This window comes from Oncorhynchus nerka, linkage group LG13 (genome assembly GCF_034236695.1).
Source record: "Oncorhynchus nerka isolate Pitt River linkage group LG13, Oner_Uvic_2.0, whole genome shotgun sequence".
In the NCBI taxonomy this organism is placed as follows: domain Eukaryota; kingdom Metazoa; phylum Chordata; class Actinopteri; order Salmoniformes; family Salmonidae; genus Oncorhynchus; species Oncorhynchus nerka.
In genome coordinates this window covers 83,344,036-83,359,721 of record NC_088408.1, presented here as the reverse complement: position 1 = coordinate 83,359,721, position 15,686 = coordinate 83,344,036, and the positions used below count along the sequence as shown (strand labels likewise).

The 15,686-nt window shown below is 46.6% G+C and overlaps 1 protein-coding gene across 1 annotated transcript in view; it reads right to left on the bottom strand.

The window, feature by feature from the left end:
• Positions 1 to 15,686, bottom strand: part of LOC115140694 (dual specificity testis-specific protein kinase 1-like) — a 56,625-nt gene that overhangs the window by 16,786 nt on the left and 24,153 nt on the right. The window contains exon 6 of the mRNA XM_065026768.1: positions 12,407 to 12,556. Coding sequence (XP_064882840.1) covers positions 12,407 to 12,556 — 150 coding nt within the window. The remainder of the gene's footprint in view (positions 1 to 12,406; positions 12,557 to 15,686) is intronic.

The following is a 15,686-nucleotide window of genomic DNA, read 5'->3' as shown; positions in this document are numbered from 1 at the left end:
CGACTGGCTGAAAAACGCTTCCTGCCTCTCTCTCTCGTCACGACTCCCGACCCCTACAAGTTCATTACTATGGGACAGTTCGAGATCAAATTTGAATATTGAAACAATGTTACAAATGTCGGAGACAGACAGTAATTATACAAATCTCCGCTGTTGAAAACTAACTGTTAGTCTAAAATAAATGTTAGATAATGTCTAAATGCTTTTTATAGTGGAGATCAAGTGTATAACTTTCCTGCCTTGGCTGATGAGCCAGTGGATTGCGCAGTCAGATGGAACAGAAAGTAAATAGGCATTTTAACGTCATAGATTTAGCCGTTGGTAATTTGTGGAATAGACAACGGATGTAATGCGGTTTTAAACAATCCGTTTTCAGGATTAGAGACACCCGTTGTATAATTAGAATTAAATACAAATGACACGAAACATGATTTATTAATGCCTTTGAATTAATTTTGAGAATGAATGAAGCCAGTGTATGACTTTAGGCTCATGCGATGGTGCCCGGAGAGCAGGCCAGCAGCGGCATTTTTTTCTCTCGTAATTTTCAGTGATCGTGTCTTAATGTTTAATAAAAAAAGCATGAGCTGGCACACACCTAGAAAACATTATTTTGTGTAGAGGTGCTGTCTAACGGAGAATACAATTTAAGCTATAAAAAATCAATTGAGTCGACCACTCTATATAAACTCCCAGTAATGTTTTGTGTAAAACAACAAAGTTTCGGCATTATTGTGCCTTAATGGTAAACATTGTCCTATGTATTTGACAATTTGTCATTTTAACCCATCTTTGCATGCATTGTTGAACACAGTGCTCATTCTTATAGCAGATACTGGAGGTGTAACTGTACACATTATGTTGCATTAGCCTCTGTCATTGAGAGTAGTGCACATTATTTTGATGATTGTGGGAATGGCTTGTCTCATTATTTAACATCAATTTCCCTGACAGTGTTGATATCCGTTCATCATAATCAATTACACCTCATAGCACAACAAACTGCTTAATACTATTTTAGAAATATACTTTTCTTCCTTCAAACATGCATACAATGTTATGTAAAATTATCATGAAGTCTAAACATTTTCATTTTACCCACAATTCTTTAAAAATAGAGCCACGTGGTATTATTAAGTATTCATAACTTAAACGTAATAATTCTATATCAGCACAACACAAATAAATCAAGTGTTTAATATGAAAATATAAATGTGTCTGACTACTACTTTATTATTTTAAGTAAAGATGTAAAACATAATAGAATCAAGTAAGATCAACTTAATTAATAAATGTTAGAGTGACTCAAGTATGAAATAACTTGTAAAAACTCAATAACTTTAACAGTACTCAAAACATTAAGTGACACTAACTCATATGTCAATAAGATGTACTAACACTTTTATGATTTGAGTTCTACTGACTGTTGGAGATGTTTGAGTTGCCACTATTCGATTTCTTTAATGAGTCAGGCAGTTACTTTTTACAATGTATATTGAATATGATTTTCCACAGTATACCGCAGTATGCCAAGCCATTTCTCCATGACATTACAGTGCATATCGAACATGATTTTCCACAGTATACCGCAGTATGCCAAGCCATTTCTCCATGACATTACAGTGCATATCGAACATGATTTTCCACAGTATACCGCAGTATGCCAAGCCATTTCTCCATGACATTACAGTGCATATCGAACATGATTTTCCACAGTATACCGCAGTATGCCAAGCCATTTCTCCATGACATTACAGTGCATATCGAACATGATTTTCCACAGTATACCGCAGTATGCCAAGCCATTTCTCCATGACATTACAGTGCATATCGAACATGATTTTCCACAGTATACCGCAGTATGCCAAGCCATTTCACCATGACATTACAGTGCATATCGAATATGATTTTCCACAGTATACCGCAGTATGCCAAGCCATTTCACCATGACATTACAGTGCATATCGAACATGATTTTCCACAGTATACCGCAGTATGCCAAGCCATTTCACCATGACATTACAGTGCATATCGAAAATGATTTTCCACAGTATACCGCAGTATGCCAAGCCATTTCTCCATGATATTACAGTGCATATCGAAAATGATTTTCAACATAACATCCAGCCAAATGAACAACATGTAATAATTACAATAAGGATATTTAATTGAGTCCCTTTTTTTGGCACTAGAGTAGTACTGCCACTCTAAGCATTTGTGTTATGACACCTGCTTACCACCAGAGAGCAGTCTAACACTGTTACAGTATAATCACAACAATCATTTTTTAAATGTAACTAGGCAAGTCAGTTTAGAACAAATTCTTATTTACAATGACAGCCTACCCCAGACAACAGTGGACAACTATATAGGACTCCCAATCACAGAAAGATGTGATACAGCCTGGATTTGAACCAGGTACTGCAGTGACACGTTGGCACTGCGATGCAGTGTCTTCGTCCACTGCACCACTTGGGAGCCCAATAGGCAAGCTTGGTCTGAATAAACAGACAACTCAACTGAACATTCTCTGCCTTCGAATCTCACACATTATACCTGCCTGTGGGTCTACTTAATGCTGTTTTAGCTACCTCAGCAAATCAAATCAGGCCTATGGGGAAAGCTGAGTAAACGTGTTGATAAACATCTCATGGCACATCTCTTGATTATATCCATAGTGTAAGCAGATATAACAGTGTGTCTGCCCCAAATGGCACCCTATTCCCTATAATCCACTACTTTTGAACAGGGCCCATATACGGCTCAGGTCAAAGTAGTGCACATTGTATGGGAATAGGGTGCCATTTGGAAAGAAGCCAGCCAGTATGAAGGGGAGACCCGACATACAGACAGCCAGACCAGACACTCTTAAATAGCCTGACTCAATGGCGTCTGCACTAATCACTTCCCCGCCAGGCTACATTTTTCAGTCCTTACCTGATGATCCACCTGATTTGGCATCTATGCCTACTGAGAACAAAGCCAAATGCAGCTATGTGTGTTGGGTATTGATTACCATAGTAGGTGGTTTACTGTAGGTGTGGAGAGAGCACCAGTGGGCTGGATGAGCTCAGTGAGAGTGGGTGAGCTATTCTAGAAGACACAAGGTAGTAGAGCGGTTACATAAGTCGAGCAGGCAGAGAGACAGGCAGGCAGAGATAGAGAGAGAGTCAGAAAAAGAGACAGGCAGGCAGAGATAGAGAGAGAGTCAGGAAAAGAGACAGGCAGGCAGAGATAGAGAGAGAGTCAGGAAAAGAGGAAGGCAGTCAGAGATAGAGAGAGAGTCAGGAAAAGAGACAGGCAGGCAGAGATAGAGAGACAGGCAGGAAAAGAGACAGGCGGGCAGAGATAGAGAGAGAGTCAGGAAAAGAGACAGGCAGGCAGAGATAGAGAGAGAGTCAGGAAAAGAGACAGCCAGGCAGAGATAGAGAGAGAGTCAGGAAAAGAGACAGGCAGGCAGAGATAGAGAGAGAGTCAGGAAAAGAGACAGGCAGTCAGAGATAGAGAGAGAGTCAGGAAAAGAGACAGGCAGGCAGAGATAGAGAGACAGGCAGGAAAAGAGACAGGCGGGCAGAGATAGAGAGAGAGTCAGGAAAAGAGACAGGCAGGCAGAGATAGAGAGAGAGTCAGGAAAAGAGACAGGCAGGCAGAGATAGAGAGAGAGTCAGGAAAAGAGACAGGCAGGCAGAGATAGAGAGAGAGTCAGGAAAAGAGACAGGCAGGCAGAGATAGAGAGAGAGTCAGGAAAAGAGACAGGCAGTCAGAGATAGAGAGAGAGTCAGGAAAAGAGACAGGCAGGCAGAGATAGAGAGACAGGCAGGAAAAGAGACAGGCGGGCAGAGATAGAGAGAGAGTCAGGAAAAGAGACAGGCAGGCAGAGATAGAGAGAGAGTCAGGAAAAGAGACAGGCAGGCAGGCAGGCAGACAGGCATGCAGGCAGAGAGATGGTAAGACAGGTTGGGGTGTAGAGAGGCAGACAGCTAGGCAGAGACAGACAAGCAGATAGACAGGCACAGAAAGCGAGAGAGTCAGGAAGAGAGGCAAGCAGGCAGAGATAGAGAGAGAGTCAGGAAGAGAGGCAAGCAGGCAGAGATAGAGAGAGAGTCAGGAAGAGAGGCAAGCCGGCAAAAAGAAGGGATATAGACAGGCAAGCAGAGATAGAGAGAGAGTCAGGAAAAGAGACAAGCAGGCAGAGATAGAGAGAGAGTCAGGAAGAGAGGCAAGCCGGCAAAAAGAAGGGATATAGACAGGCAAGCAGAGATAGAGAGAGAGTCAGGAAGAGAGGCAAGCAGGCAGAGATAGAGAGAGAGTCAGGAAGAGGCAAGCCGGCAAAAAGAAGGGATATAGACAGGCAAGCAGACGGGAAAAGAAATAGACAGATAGGCAGACTGACAGGGGTGTGGAGCAGATCAGGGGGAGGGGAAGGAGGGAGGGAGGGAAGGCCCTGGTTGACTGGCTGGCTGTCCGACTAGCTGGTTGGCTGACGTCTCCTCAGCATCTAGAAGTCATTACAAAGGGAACCACACTACAGGCCCCCTCTCTCCAGTGTTTTCATTCAGCAGCTTGTGATTATTGGGCAACCTGGGTATCACTCCAAGCACCAAACCTGACCGCTAAATTTAGCATGGGCCCTCACCTCAGAGCCAAACAAAAGCAACAGTTCCCGGAAGACCAGATTTAGAATGGAGAGTTTCAGGGGGAATTAAAAGGGCTGTTCCAATGGAACTCTGAGGACTTGCTCTAAACTGTAACCAGGACTGTGTCCCAAATGTCACCATATTCCCTATGTAATGCACTACTTTTGACCAGGACCCTATGAAAGTAGTGCACTAAATACAGAATAGGGTGCCATTTGGGACACACTGCAAGTTCACTAAAATTATCTACGTTTGCAATTACATCCACCATACCTTTCCTAATTCTGGTCATTTTGAATTCTAATGATTTCTCCTACAGAAGATATGTCAGAAGAGCTGTGCAGCCTAATAGTGTGATTTTAACTGAAACAGTAATTGGTTTAACCTAACATGACCTTTTCAGAAAATACACTGCACATAATTATTTACCTTGCACGTCTGGCTTGGATTCACTATAATTTATAGAGACTGAAGTCCCTTCTTTAGAGATTGAAACATATTACACATGAGAAAAGACCTTGTCTGTCTATATGCCTCTGCCATCAATCCTAGCAGTGATCTTTTGAAACACTCTCTGTAATTGTGAAGACAGCAATTTTTTTTTTTTTTTTTTTTATTTCACCTTTATTTAACCAGTTAGGCTAGTTGAGAACAAGTTCTCATTTGCAACTGCGACCTGGCCAAGATAAAGCATAGCAGTGTGAACAGACAACACAGAGTTACACATGGAATAAACAATTAACAAGTCAATAACACAGTAGAAAAAAAATGGTCAGTCTATATACAATGTGTGCAAAAGGCATGAGGAGGTAGGCGAATAATACAATTTTGCAGATTAACACTGGGGTGATAAATGATCAGATGGTCATGTACAGGTAGAGATATTGGTGTGCAAAAGAGCAGAAAAGTAAATAAATAAATAAAAAAACAGTATAAAAACAGTATGGGAATGAGGTAGGTGAAAATGGGTGGGCTATTTACCAATAGACTATGTACAGCTGCAGCGATCGGTTAGCTGCTCGGATAGCTGATGTTTGAAGTTGGTGAGGGAGATAAAAGTCTCCAACTTCAGCGATTTTGCAGTTCGTTCCAGTCACAGGCAGCAGAGTACTGGAACGAAAGGCGGCCAAATGAGGTGTTGGCTTTAGGGATGATCAGTGAGATACACCTGCTGGAGCGTGTGCTACGGATGGGTGTTGCCATCGTGACCAGTGAACTGAGATAAGGCGGAGCTTTACCTAGCATGGACTTGTAGATGACCTGGAGCCAGTGGGTCTGGCGACGAATATGTAGCGAGGGCCAGCCGACTAGAGCATACAAGTCGCAGTGGTGGGTGGTATAAGGTGCTTTGGTGACAAAACGGATGGCACTATGATAGACTGCATCCAGTTTGCTGAGTAGAGTGTTGGAAGCCATTTTGTAGATGACATCGCCGAAATCGAGGATCGGTAGGATAGTCAGTTTTACTAGGGTAAGCTTGGCGGCGTGAGTGAAGGAGGCTTTGTTGCGGAATAGAAAGCCGACTCTTGATTTGATTTTCGATTGGAGATGTTTGATGTGAGTCTGGAAGGAGAGTTTGCAGTCTAGCCAGACACCTAGGTACTTATAGATGTCCACATATTCAAGGTCGGAACCATCCAGGGTGGTGATGCTAGTCGGGCATGCGGGTGCAGGCAGCGATCGGTTGAAAAGCATGCATTTGGTTTTACTCGCGTTTAAGAGCAGTTGGAGGCCACGGAAGGAGTGCTGTATGGCATTGAAGCTCGTTTGGAGGTTAGATAGCACAGTGTCCAATGACGGGCCGAAAGTATATAGAATGGTGTCGTCTGCGTAGAGGTGGATCAGGGAATCGCCCGCAGCAAGAGCAACATCATTGATATATACAGAGAAAAGAGTCGGCCCGAGAATTGAACCCTGTGGCACCCCCATAGAGACTGCCAGAGGACCGGACAGCATGCCCTCCGATTTGACACACTGAACTCTGTCTGCAAAGTAATTGGTGAACCAGGCAAGGCAGTCATCCGAGAAACCGAGGCTATTGAGTCTGCCGATAAGAATATGGTGATTGACAGAGTCGAAAGCCTTAGCGAGGTCGATGAAGACGGCTGCACAGTACTGTCTTTTATCGATGGCGGTAATGATATCGTTTAGTACCTTGAGCGTGGCTGAGGTGCACCCGTGACCGGCTCGAAACCAGATTGCACAGCGGAGAAGGTACGGTGGGATTCGAGATGGTCAGTGACCTGTTTGTTGACTTGGCTTTCAAGACCTTAGATAGGCAGGGCAGGATGGATATAGGTCTATAGCAGTTTGGGTCCAGGGTGTCTCCCCCTTTGAAGAGGGGGATGACTGCGGCAGCTTTCCAATCCTTGGGGATCTCAGACGATATGAAAGAGAGGTTGAACAGGCTGGTAATAGGGGTTGCGACAATGGCGGCAGATAGTTTCAGAAATAGAGGGTCCAGATTGTCAAGCCCAGCTGATTTGTACGGGTCTAGGTTTTGCAGCTCTTTCAGAACATCTGCTATCTGGATTTGGGTAAAGGAGAACCTGGAGAGGCTTGGGCGAGGAGCTGCGGGGCGGAGCTGTTGGCCGAGGTTGGAGTAGCCAGGCGGAAGGCATGGCCAGCCGTTGAGAAGTGCTTATTGAAGCTTTCGATAATCGTGGATTTATCGGTGGAGACAGTGTTACCTAGCCTCAGTGCAGTGGGCAGCTGGGAGGAGGTGCTCTTGTTCTCCATGGACTTCACAGTGTCCCAGAACTTTTGGAGTTGGAGCTACAGGATGCAAACTTCTGCCTGAAGAAGCTGGCCTTAGCTTTCCTGACTGACTGCGTGTATTGGTTCCTGACTTCCCTGAACAGTTGCATATCACGGGGCTATTCGATGCTATTGCAGTCCGCCACAGGATGTTTTTGTGCTGGTCGAGGGCAGTCAGGTCTGGAGTGAACCAAGGGCTGTATCTGTTCTTGGTTCTGCATTTTTGAACGGAGCATGCTTATCTAAAATGGTGAGGAAGTTACTTTTAAAGAATGACCAGGCATCCTCAACTGACGGGATGAGGTCAATGTCCTTCCAGGATACCCGGGCCAGGTCGATTAGAAAGGCCTGCTCACAGAAGTGTTTTAGGGAGCGTTTGACAGTGATGAGGGTGGTCGTTTGACTGCGGCTTCGTGGCGGATACAGGCAATGAGGCAGTGATCGCTGAGATCCTGGTTGAAGACAGCGGAGGTGTATTTGGAGGGCCAGTTGGTCAGGATGACGTCTATGAGGGTGCCCTTGTTTACAGAGTTAGGGTTGTACCTGGTGGGTTCCTTGATGATTTGAGTGAGATTGAGGGCATCTAGCTTACATTGTAGGACTGCCGGGGTGTTAAGCATATCCCAGTTTAGGTCACCTAACAGAACAAACTCTGAAGCTAGATGGGGGCGATCAATTCACAAATGGTGTCCAGGGCACAGCTGGGAGCTGAGGGTGGCCGGTAGCAGGCGGCAACAGTGAGAGACTTATTTCTGGAGAGGGTAATTTTCAAAATTAGTAGTTCGAACTGTTTGGGTATGGACCTGGAAAGTATGACATTACTTTGCAGGCTATCTCTGCAGTAGACTGCAACTCCGCCCCCTTTGGTAGTTCTATCTTGACGGAAGATGTTATAGTTGGGTATGGAAATCTCTGAATTTTTGGTGGCCTTCCTGAGCCAGGATTCAGACACGGCAAGGACATCAGGGTTAGCAGAGTGTGCTAAAGCAGTGAGTAAAACAAACTTAGGGAGGAGGCTTCTGATGTTGACATGCATAAAACCAAGGCTTTTTCGATCACAGAAGTCAACAAATGAGGCTACCTGGGGACATGCAGGGCCTGGGTTTACCTCCACATCACCCGCGGAACAGAGAAGGAGTAGTATGAGGGTGCGGCTAAAGGCTATCAAAACTGGTCGCCTAGAGCGTTGGGGGCAGAGGATAAGAGGAGCAGGTTTCTGGGCATGGTAGAATATATTCAGGGCATAATGCGCAGACAGGGGTATGGTGGGGTGCGGGTACAGCGGAGGTAAGCCCAGGCACTGGGTGATGATGAGACAGGTTGTATCTCTGGACATGCTGGTTGTAATGGGTGAGGTCACCGCATGTGTGGGAGGTGGGACAAAGGAGGTAACAGGGGTATGCAGAGTGGGTCTAGGGGCTCCATTGTGAACTAAAACAATTATAACTAACCTGAACAACAGTATACAAGGCATATTGACATCTGAGAGAGACATACAGCGAGGCATACAGTAATCACAGGTGTTGAATTTGGAAAGCTAGCTAAAAACAGTAGGCGGGGCTAATCCGCTAGCACAACAAACAGCAGGTAAAATGGCGTTGACTAGGCAACGGGGCCGACAGGTAAGACAAACAAGCAGAAAGGAGTACCGTGATTAATGGACAGTCCAGCGTGCGTCAGCTATGTAGCCAAGAGATCAGTGTCCAGGGGGCAGCGGTGGATGGGCAGGGGGCTGGGCTGGCGAGTGTTATCCAGGTTTTTTTTTTTTTTTTTTAAACTAACAATGACTAACTAGCTTGTAGCTAGTTAGCTGGTTAGCGTCTGGAGGTTCTTGAGTGTGTCATAAAAATAAAAGTAAAAGTAATAGCGATTCCGTATCACATTGGGTGAGGCAGGTTTCCGGAAGGTATAAACAAATTAAAAATCAAAAAGAGATAGAAAGTAAATGGGGTCAGAGAGTGATTGGGACGCGGTTTTGTTTGTTTGTTTGACGTAAGACAGACGTGTGCATCCTTTTGCCAACTCTAATGATACCAGTGGGGGGTCTAGGGGGAAAAACAACAGTACTGCTTTGCAGACACACCAATTACGTTCCGGTAAAATGCCATCATTGAGACCAGAGCCAAATGGATTGTCCCTCTGGGTGACATGCTAAATGCCAGTATGGAACACGTCACTGTCACCACCAGTATTCCCATGGTTAGTAGAGAGGGAGAGAGGTCGCTGGTAAAATGGGATGTGGTGAGGGAGAGAGAGAGAAAGATAGAGAGAGAGGGTGATAGGGAGGAGAGAGAGAGAGAGGGGGGGGAGAAAGATAGAGAGAGAGGGTGATAGGGAGGAGAGAGAGAGAGAGAGAGAGAGAGAGAGAGAGGGGGAAAGGGAGAGAGAGTGGGAAAGATGGAGAAGATGGTGAAGAGGGAGGGAGGGAGGGAGAGAGAAGGGGAGAGAGACAAGGAGAGAAAGAGGAGAGAGAAGGAAAGAAATATGAGAGAGAGAAGTGGTAGAGAGAGAGAGAGAGAGAGAGAGAGAGAGAGAGAGAGAGAGAAGGGAAGTAGGGCAGGATGGTGGCAGGACTCTACTATTGTTCCATTGCTCTTACTTTCCCAGACAAAAAGGGGCGGGCTGTTGGTGTGTATGTGTTCATGTCTCTCTCTCTGTGTGTGTGTGTGTGTGTGTGTGTGTGTGTGTGTGTGTGTGTGTGTGTGTGTGTGTGTGTGTGTGTGTGTGTGTGTGTGCGCGCATGCGTACAATAACAAAGCTCAGAGTGGGAGTACATTAACATGACAATGGAGTGTGCTTGTTACTCGTCCCTCTACATAACATAACCAACCTGCACTTCTGTGGAACCTGGCAACTGGGAATGAGACAACCGATTTTTCTAGGCTGATATCTTTTCCACATGGTAGAGAGTTATCCTCAGCCTCAGTCTGACTACTGAATGAACCTCAACTCAACCGTTCCCTGCTTTGTCCACAACAGTTGAAACCAATTTATTTAACCATTATTTATCCAGGAAGTCCCATTGAGGTCAGAAGACCTCTTTTACAAGGGAGACCTGCCAATGTGATCACTACATGATGTCACAGCACCAATGTTGCTAAAGTTTGTCGTAAGAGTAGGGGTTTTCTTAATGTCAAAGAGATCAGTCAGTGGCTGTAGCCAGGCCAAAAGTAGTGCACTATATAGGGAGTAGGATGCCATTTCAGACACAGCCACTGAGTGAGGTAACATCCCTTACAGCTTCCTCTTTCTTCCACTGCAAATGCTGAGTGCGGACCAACCTTATTTTTCCTTTTCACTTTCTGGGTTACTTTGTGGTCTATGCACCACAAATACAACAATAATCTACAATAGATGTGGCTGGGGTTTCCCCTGGTCTACTGTACCTTGGAGTTGAGGTCCCTGTGGTAGATGTGGGTGGGGTTTCCCCTGGTCTACTGTACCTTGGAGTTGAGGTCCCTGTGGTAGATGTGGGTGGGGTTTCCCCTGGTCTACTGTACCTTGTGGTTGAGGTCCCTGTGGTAGATGTGGATGGGGTTTCCCCTGGTCTACTGTACCTTGTGGTTGAGGTCCCTGTGGTAGATGTGGGTGGGTTTTCCCCTGGTCTACTGTACCTTGTGGTTGAGGTCCCTGTGGTAGATGTGGGTGGGTTTTCCCCTGGTCTACTGTACCTTGTGGTTGAGGTCCCTGTGGTAGATGTGGGTGGGGTTTCCCCTGGTCTACTGTACCTTGGAGTTGAGGTCCCTGTGGTAGATGTGGGTGGGTTTTCCCCTGGTCTACTGTACCTTGTGGTTGAGGTCCCTGTGGTAGATGTGGATGGGGTTTCCCCTGGTCTACTGTACCTTGTGGTTGAGGTCCCTGTGGTAGATGTGGGTGGGTTTTCCCCTGGTCTACTGTACCTTGTGGTTGAGGTCCCTGTGGTAGATGTGGGTGGGTTTTCCCCTGGTCTACTGTACCTTGTGGTTGAGGTCCCTGTGGTAGATGTGGGTGGGGTTTCCCCTGGTCTACTGTACCTTGGAGTTGAGGTCCCTGTGGTAGATGTGGGTGGGTTTTCCCCTGGTCTACTGTACCTTGTGGTTGAGGTCCCTGTGGTAGATGTGGATGGGGTTTTCCCCTGGTCTACTGTACCTTGTGGTTGAGGTCCCTGTGGTACTGTAGATGTGGGTGGGTTTTCCCCTGGTCTACTGTACCTTGTGGTTGAGGTCCCTGTGGTATATGTGGATGGGGTTTTCCCCTGGTCTACTGTACCTTGTGGTTGAGGTCCCTGTGGTACTGTAGATGTGGGTGGGTTTTCCCCTGGTCTACTGTACCTTGTGGTTGAGGTCCCTGTGGTATATGTGGATGGGGTTTTCCCCTGGTCTACTGTACCTTGTGGTTGAGGTCCCTGTGGTACTGTAGATGTGGGTGGGTTTTCCCCTGGTCTACTGTACCTTGTGGTTGAGGTCCCTGTGGTAGATGTGGGTGGGGGTTTCCCCTGGTCTACTGTACCTTGTGGTTGAGGTCCCTGTGGTAGATGTGGGTGGGGCTTTCCCCTGGTCTACTGTACCTTGTGGTTGAGGTCCCTGTGGTAGATGTGGATGGGGTTTTCCCCTGGTCTACTGTACCTTGTGGTTGAGGTCCCTGTGGTAGATGTGGGTGGGGGTTTCCCCTGGTCTACTGTACCTTGTGGTTGAGGTCCCTGTGGTAGATGTGGCTGGGATTTTCCCCTGGTCTACTGTACCTTGTGGTTGAGGTCCCTGTGGTAGATGTGGCTGGGGTTTCCCCTGGTCTACTGTACCTTGTGGTTGAGGTCCCTGTGGTAGATGTGGATAGGGTTTCCCCTGGTCTACTGTACCTTGTGGTTGAGGTCCCTGTGGTATATGTGGATGGGGTTTTCCCCTGGTCTACTGTACCTTGTGGTTGAGGTCCCTGTGGTATATGTGGATGGGGTTTTCCCCTGGTCTACTGTACCTTGGAGTTGAGGTCCCTGTGGTACTGTAGATGTGGGTGGGATTTCCCCTGGTCTACTGTACCTTTGAGTTGAGGTCCCTGTGGTAGATGTTCTTGTAATGCAGGTAGATCATTCCTCTGGTGATGTCACAGGCCAGGTCCACCTTCTCCCTCCAGCACAGAGACACATCCTTCCTGGCCAACAGTTCCTCCAGACATCCTCCACTAACATACTGAAACAAATAGACAGCCTGTCAGCCTCACATACTGAAACAGATAGACACCCCATCAACCCCCACTAACATACTGAAACAAATAGACAGCCTGTCAGCCTCACATACTGAAACAGATAGACACCCCATCAACCCCCACTAACATACTGAAACAGATAGACAGCCTGTCAGCCTCACATACTGAAACAGATAGACACCCCATCAACCCCCACTAACATACTGAAACAGATATGCACCACATCAACCCCCACTAAGATTCTGAAACATACAGACATCCCATCAACCCCCACTAACATACCGAAAGATACAGACATCCCATCAACCCCCACTAACATACTGAAACAGATAGGGACCCCATCAACCCCCACTAACATAATGAAACAATTATGCACCCCATCAACCCCCACTAACATACTGAAACAGATAGACACCCCATCAACCCCCACTAACATACTGAAACAGATAGACACCCCACCAACCCCCACTAACATACTGAAACAGATATGCACCCAATCAACCCCCACTAACATACTGAAACAGATAGGGACCCCATCAACCCCCACTAACATACTGAAACTGATAGACACCCCATCAACCCCCACTAACATATTGAAACATATAGACACCCCATCAACCCCCACTAACATACTGAAACAGATAGACACCCCCATCAACCCCCACTAAAATACTGAAACAGATAGACACCCCACCAACCCCCACTAACATACTGAAACAGATAGACACCACATCAACCCCACTAAGATTCTGAAACAGCTAGACATCCATCAGCCCCCACTAACATGTTGGAACAGATAGACATCCATCAGCCCCCACTAACATGTTGGAACAGATAGACACCCATCAGCCCCCACTAACATGTTGGAACAGCTAGACATCCATCAGCCCCCACTAACATGTTGGAACAGATAGACATCCATCAGCCCCCACTAACATGTTGGAACAGATAGACACCCATCAGCCCCCACTAACATGTTGGAACAGATAGACACCCATCAGCCCCCACTAACATGTTGGAACAGATAGACACCCATCAGCCCCCACTAACATGTTGGAACAGATAGACACCCATCAGCCCCCACTAACATGTTGGAACAGATAGACACCCATCAGCCCCCACTAACATGTTGGAACAGATAGACATCCATCAGCCCCCACTAACATGTTGGAACAGATAGACACCCATCAGCCCCCACTAACATGTTGGAACAGATAGACACCCATCAGCCCCCACTAACATGTTGGAACAGATAGACACCCATCAGCCCCCACTAACATGTTGGAACAGATAGACACCCATCAGCCCCCACTAACATGTTGGAACAGATAGACATCCATCAGCCCCCACTAACATGTTGGAACAGATAGACATCCATCAGCCCCCACTAACATGTTGGAACAGATAGACATCCATCAGCCCCCACTAACATGTTGTGACAGATAGACATCCATCAGCCCCCACTAACATGTTCGAACAGATAGACATCCATCAGCCCCCACTAACATGTTGGAACAGATAGACACCCATCAGCCCCCACTAACATGTTGGAACAGATAGACATCCATCAGCCCCCACTAACATGTTGGAACAGATAGACATCCATCAGCCCCCACTAACATGTTGGAACAGATAGACACCCATCAGCCCCCACTAACATGTTGGAACAGATAGGCATCCATCAGCCCCCACTAACATGTTGGAACAGATAGACACCCCCATCAACCCCCAATTACATACTGAAACAGATAGACAACCCATCAACCTTCACTAACATACTGAAACAGATAGACACCCCATCAACCCCCACTAACATACTGAAACAGATAGACACCCCATCAACCCCCACTAACATACTGAAACAGATAGATATCCCATCAACCCCCACTAACATACTGAAACAGATAGACACCCCATCAACCCCCACTAACATACTGAAACAGATATGCACCACATCAACCCCCACTAAGATTCTGAAACAGCTAGACATCCATCAGCCCCCACTAACATGTTGGAACAGATAGACATCCATCAGCCCCCACTAACATGTTGGAACAGATAGACACCCATCAGCCCCCACTAACATGTTGGAACAGATAGACATCCATCAGCCCCCACTAACATGTTGGAACAGATAGACACCCATCAGCCCCCACTAACATGTTGGAACAGATAGACACCCATCAGCCCCCACTAACATGTTGGAACAGATAGGCATCCATCAGCCCCCACTAACATGTTGGAACAGATAGACACCCATCAGTCCCCACTAACATGTTGGAACAGATAGACATCCATCAGCCCCCACTAACATGTTGGAACAGATAGACACCCATCAGCCCCCACTAACATGTTGGAACAGATAGACATCCATCAGCCCCCACTAACATGTTGGAACAGATAGACATCCATCAGCCCCCACTAACATGTTGGAACAGATAGACATCCATCAGCCCCCACTAACATGTTGGAACAGATAGACACCCATCAGCCCCCACTAACATGTTGGAACAGATAGACACCCATCAGCCCCCACTAACATGTTGGAACAGATAGACATCCATCAGCCCCCACTAACATGTTGGAACAGATAGACACCCATCAGCCCCCACTAACATGTTGGAACAGATAGACACCCATCAGCCCCCACTAACATGTTGGAACAGATAGGCATCCATCAGCCCCCACTAACATGTTGGAACAGATAGACATCCATCAGCCCCCACTAACATGTTGGAACAGATAGACATCCATCAGCCCCCACTAACATGTTGGAACAGATAGACATCCATCAGCCCCCACTAACATGTTGGAACAGATAGACACCCATCAGCCCCCACTAACATGTTGGAACAGATAGGCATCCATCAGCCCCCACTAACATGTTGGAACAGATAGACACCCATCAGCCCCCACTAACATGTTGGAACAGATAGACACCCATCAGCCCCCACTAACATGTTGGAACAGATAGACACCCATCAGCCCCCACTAACATGTTGGAACAGATAGACACCCATCAGCCCCCACTAACATGTTGGAACAGATAGACACCCATCAGCCCCCACTAACATGTTGGAACAGATAGACATCCATCAGCCCCCACTAACATGT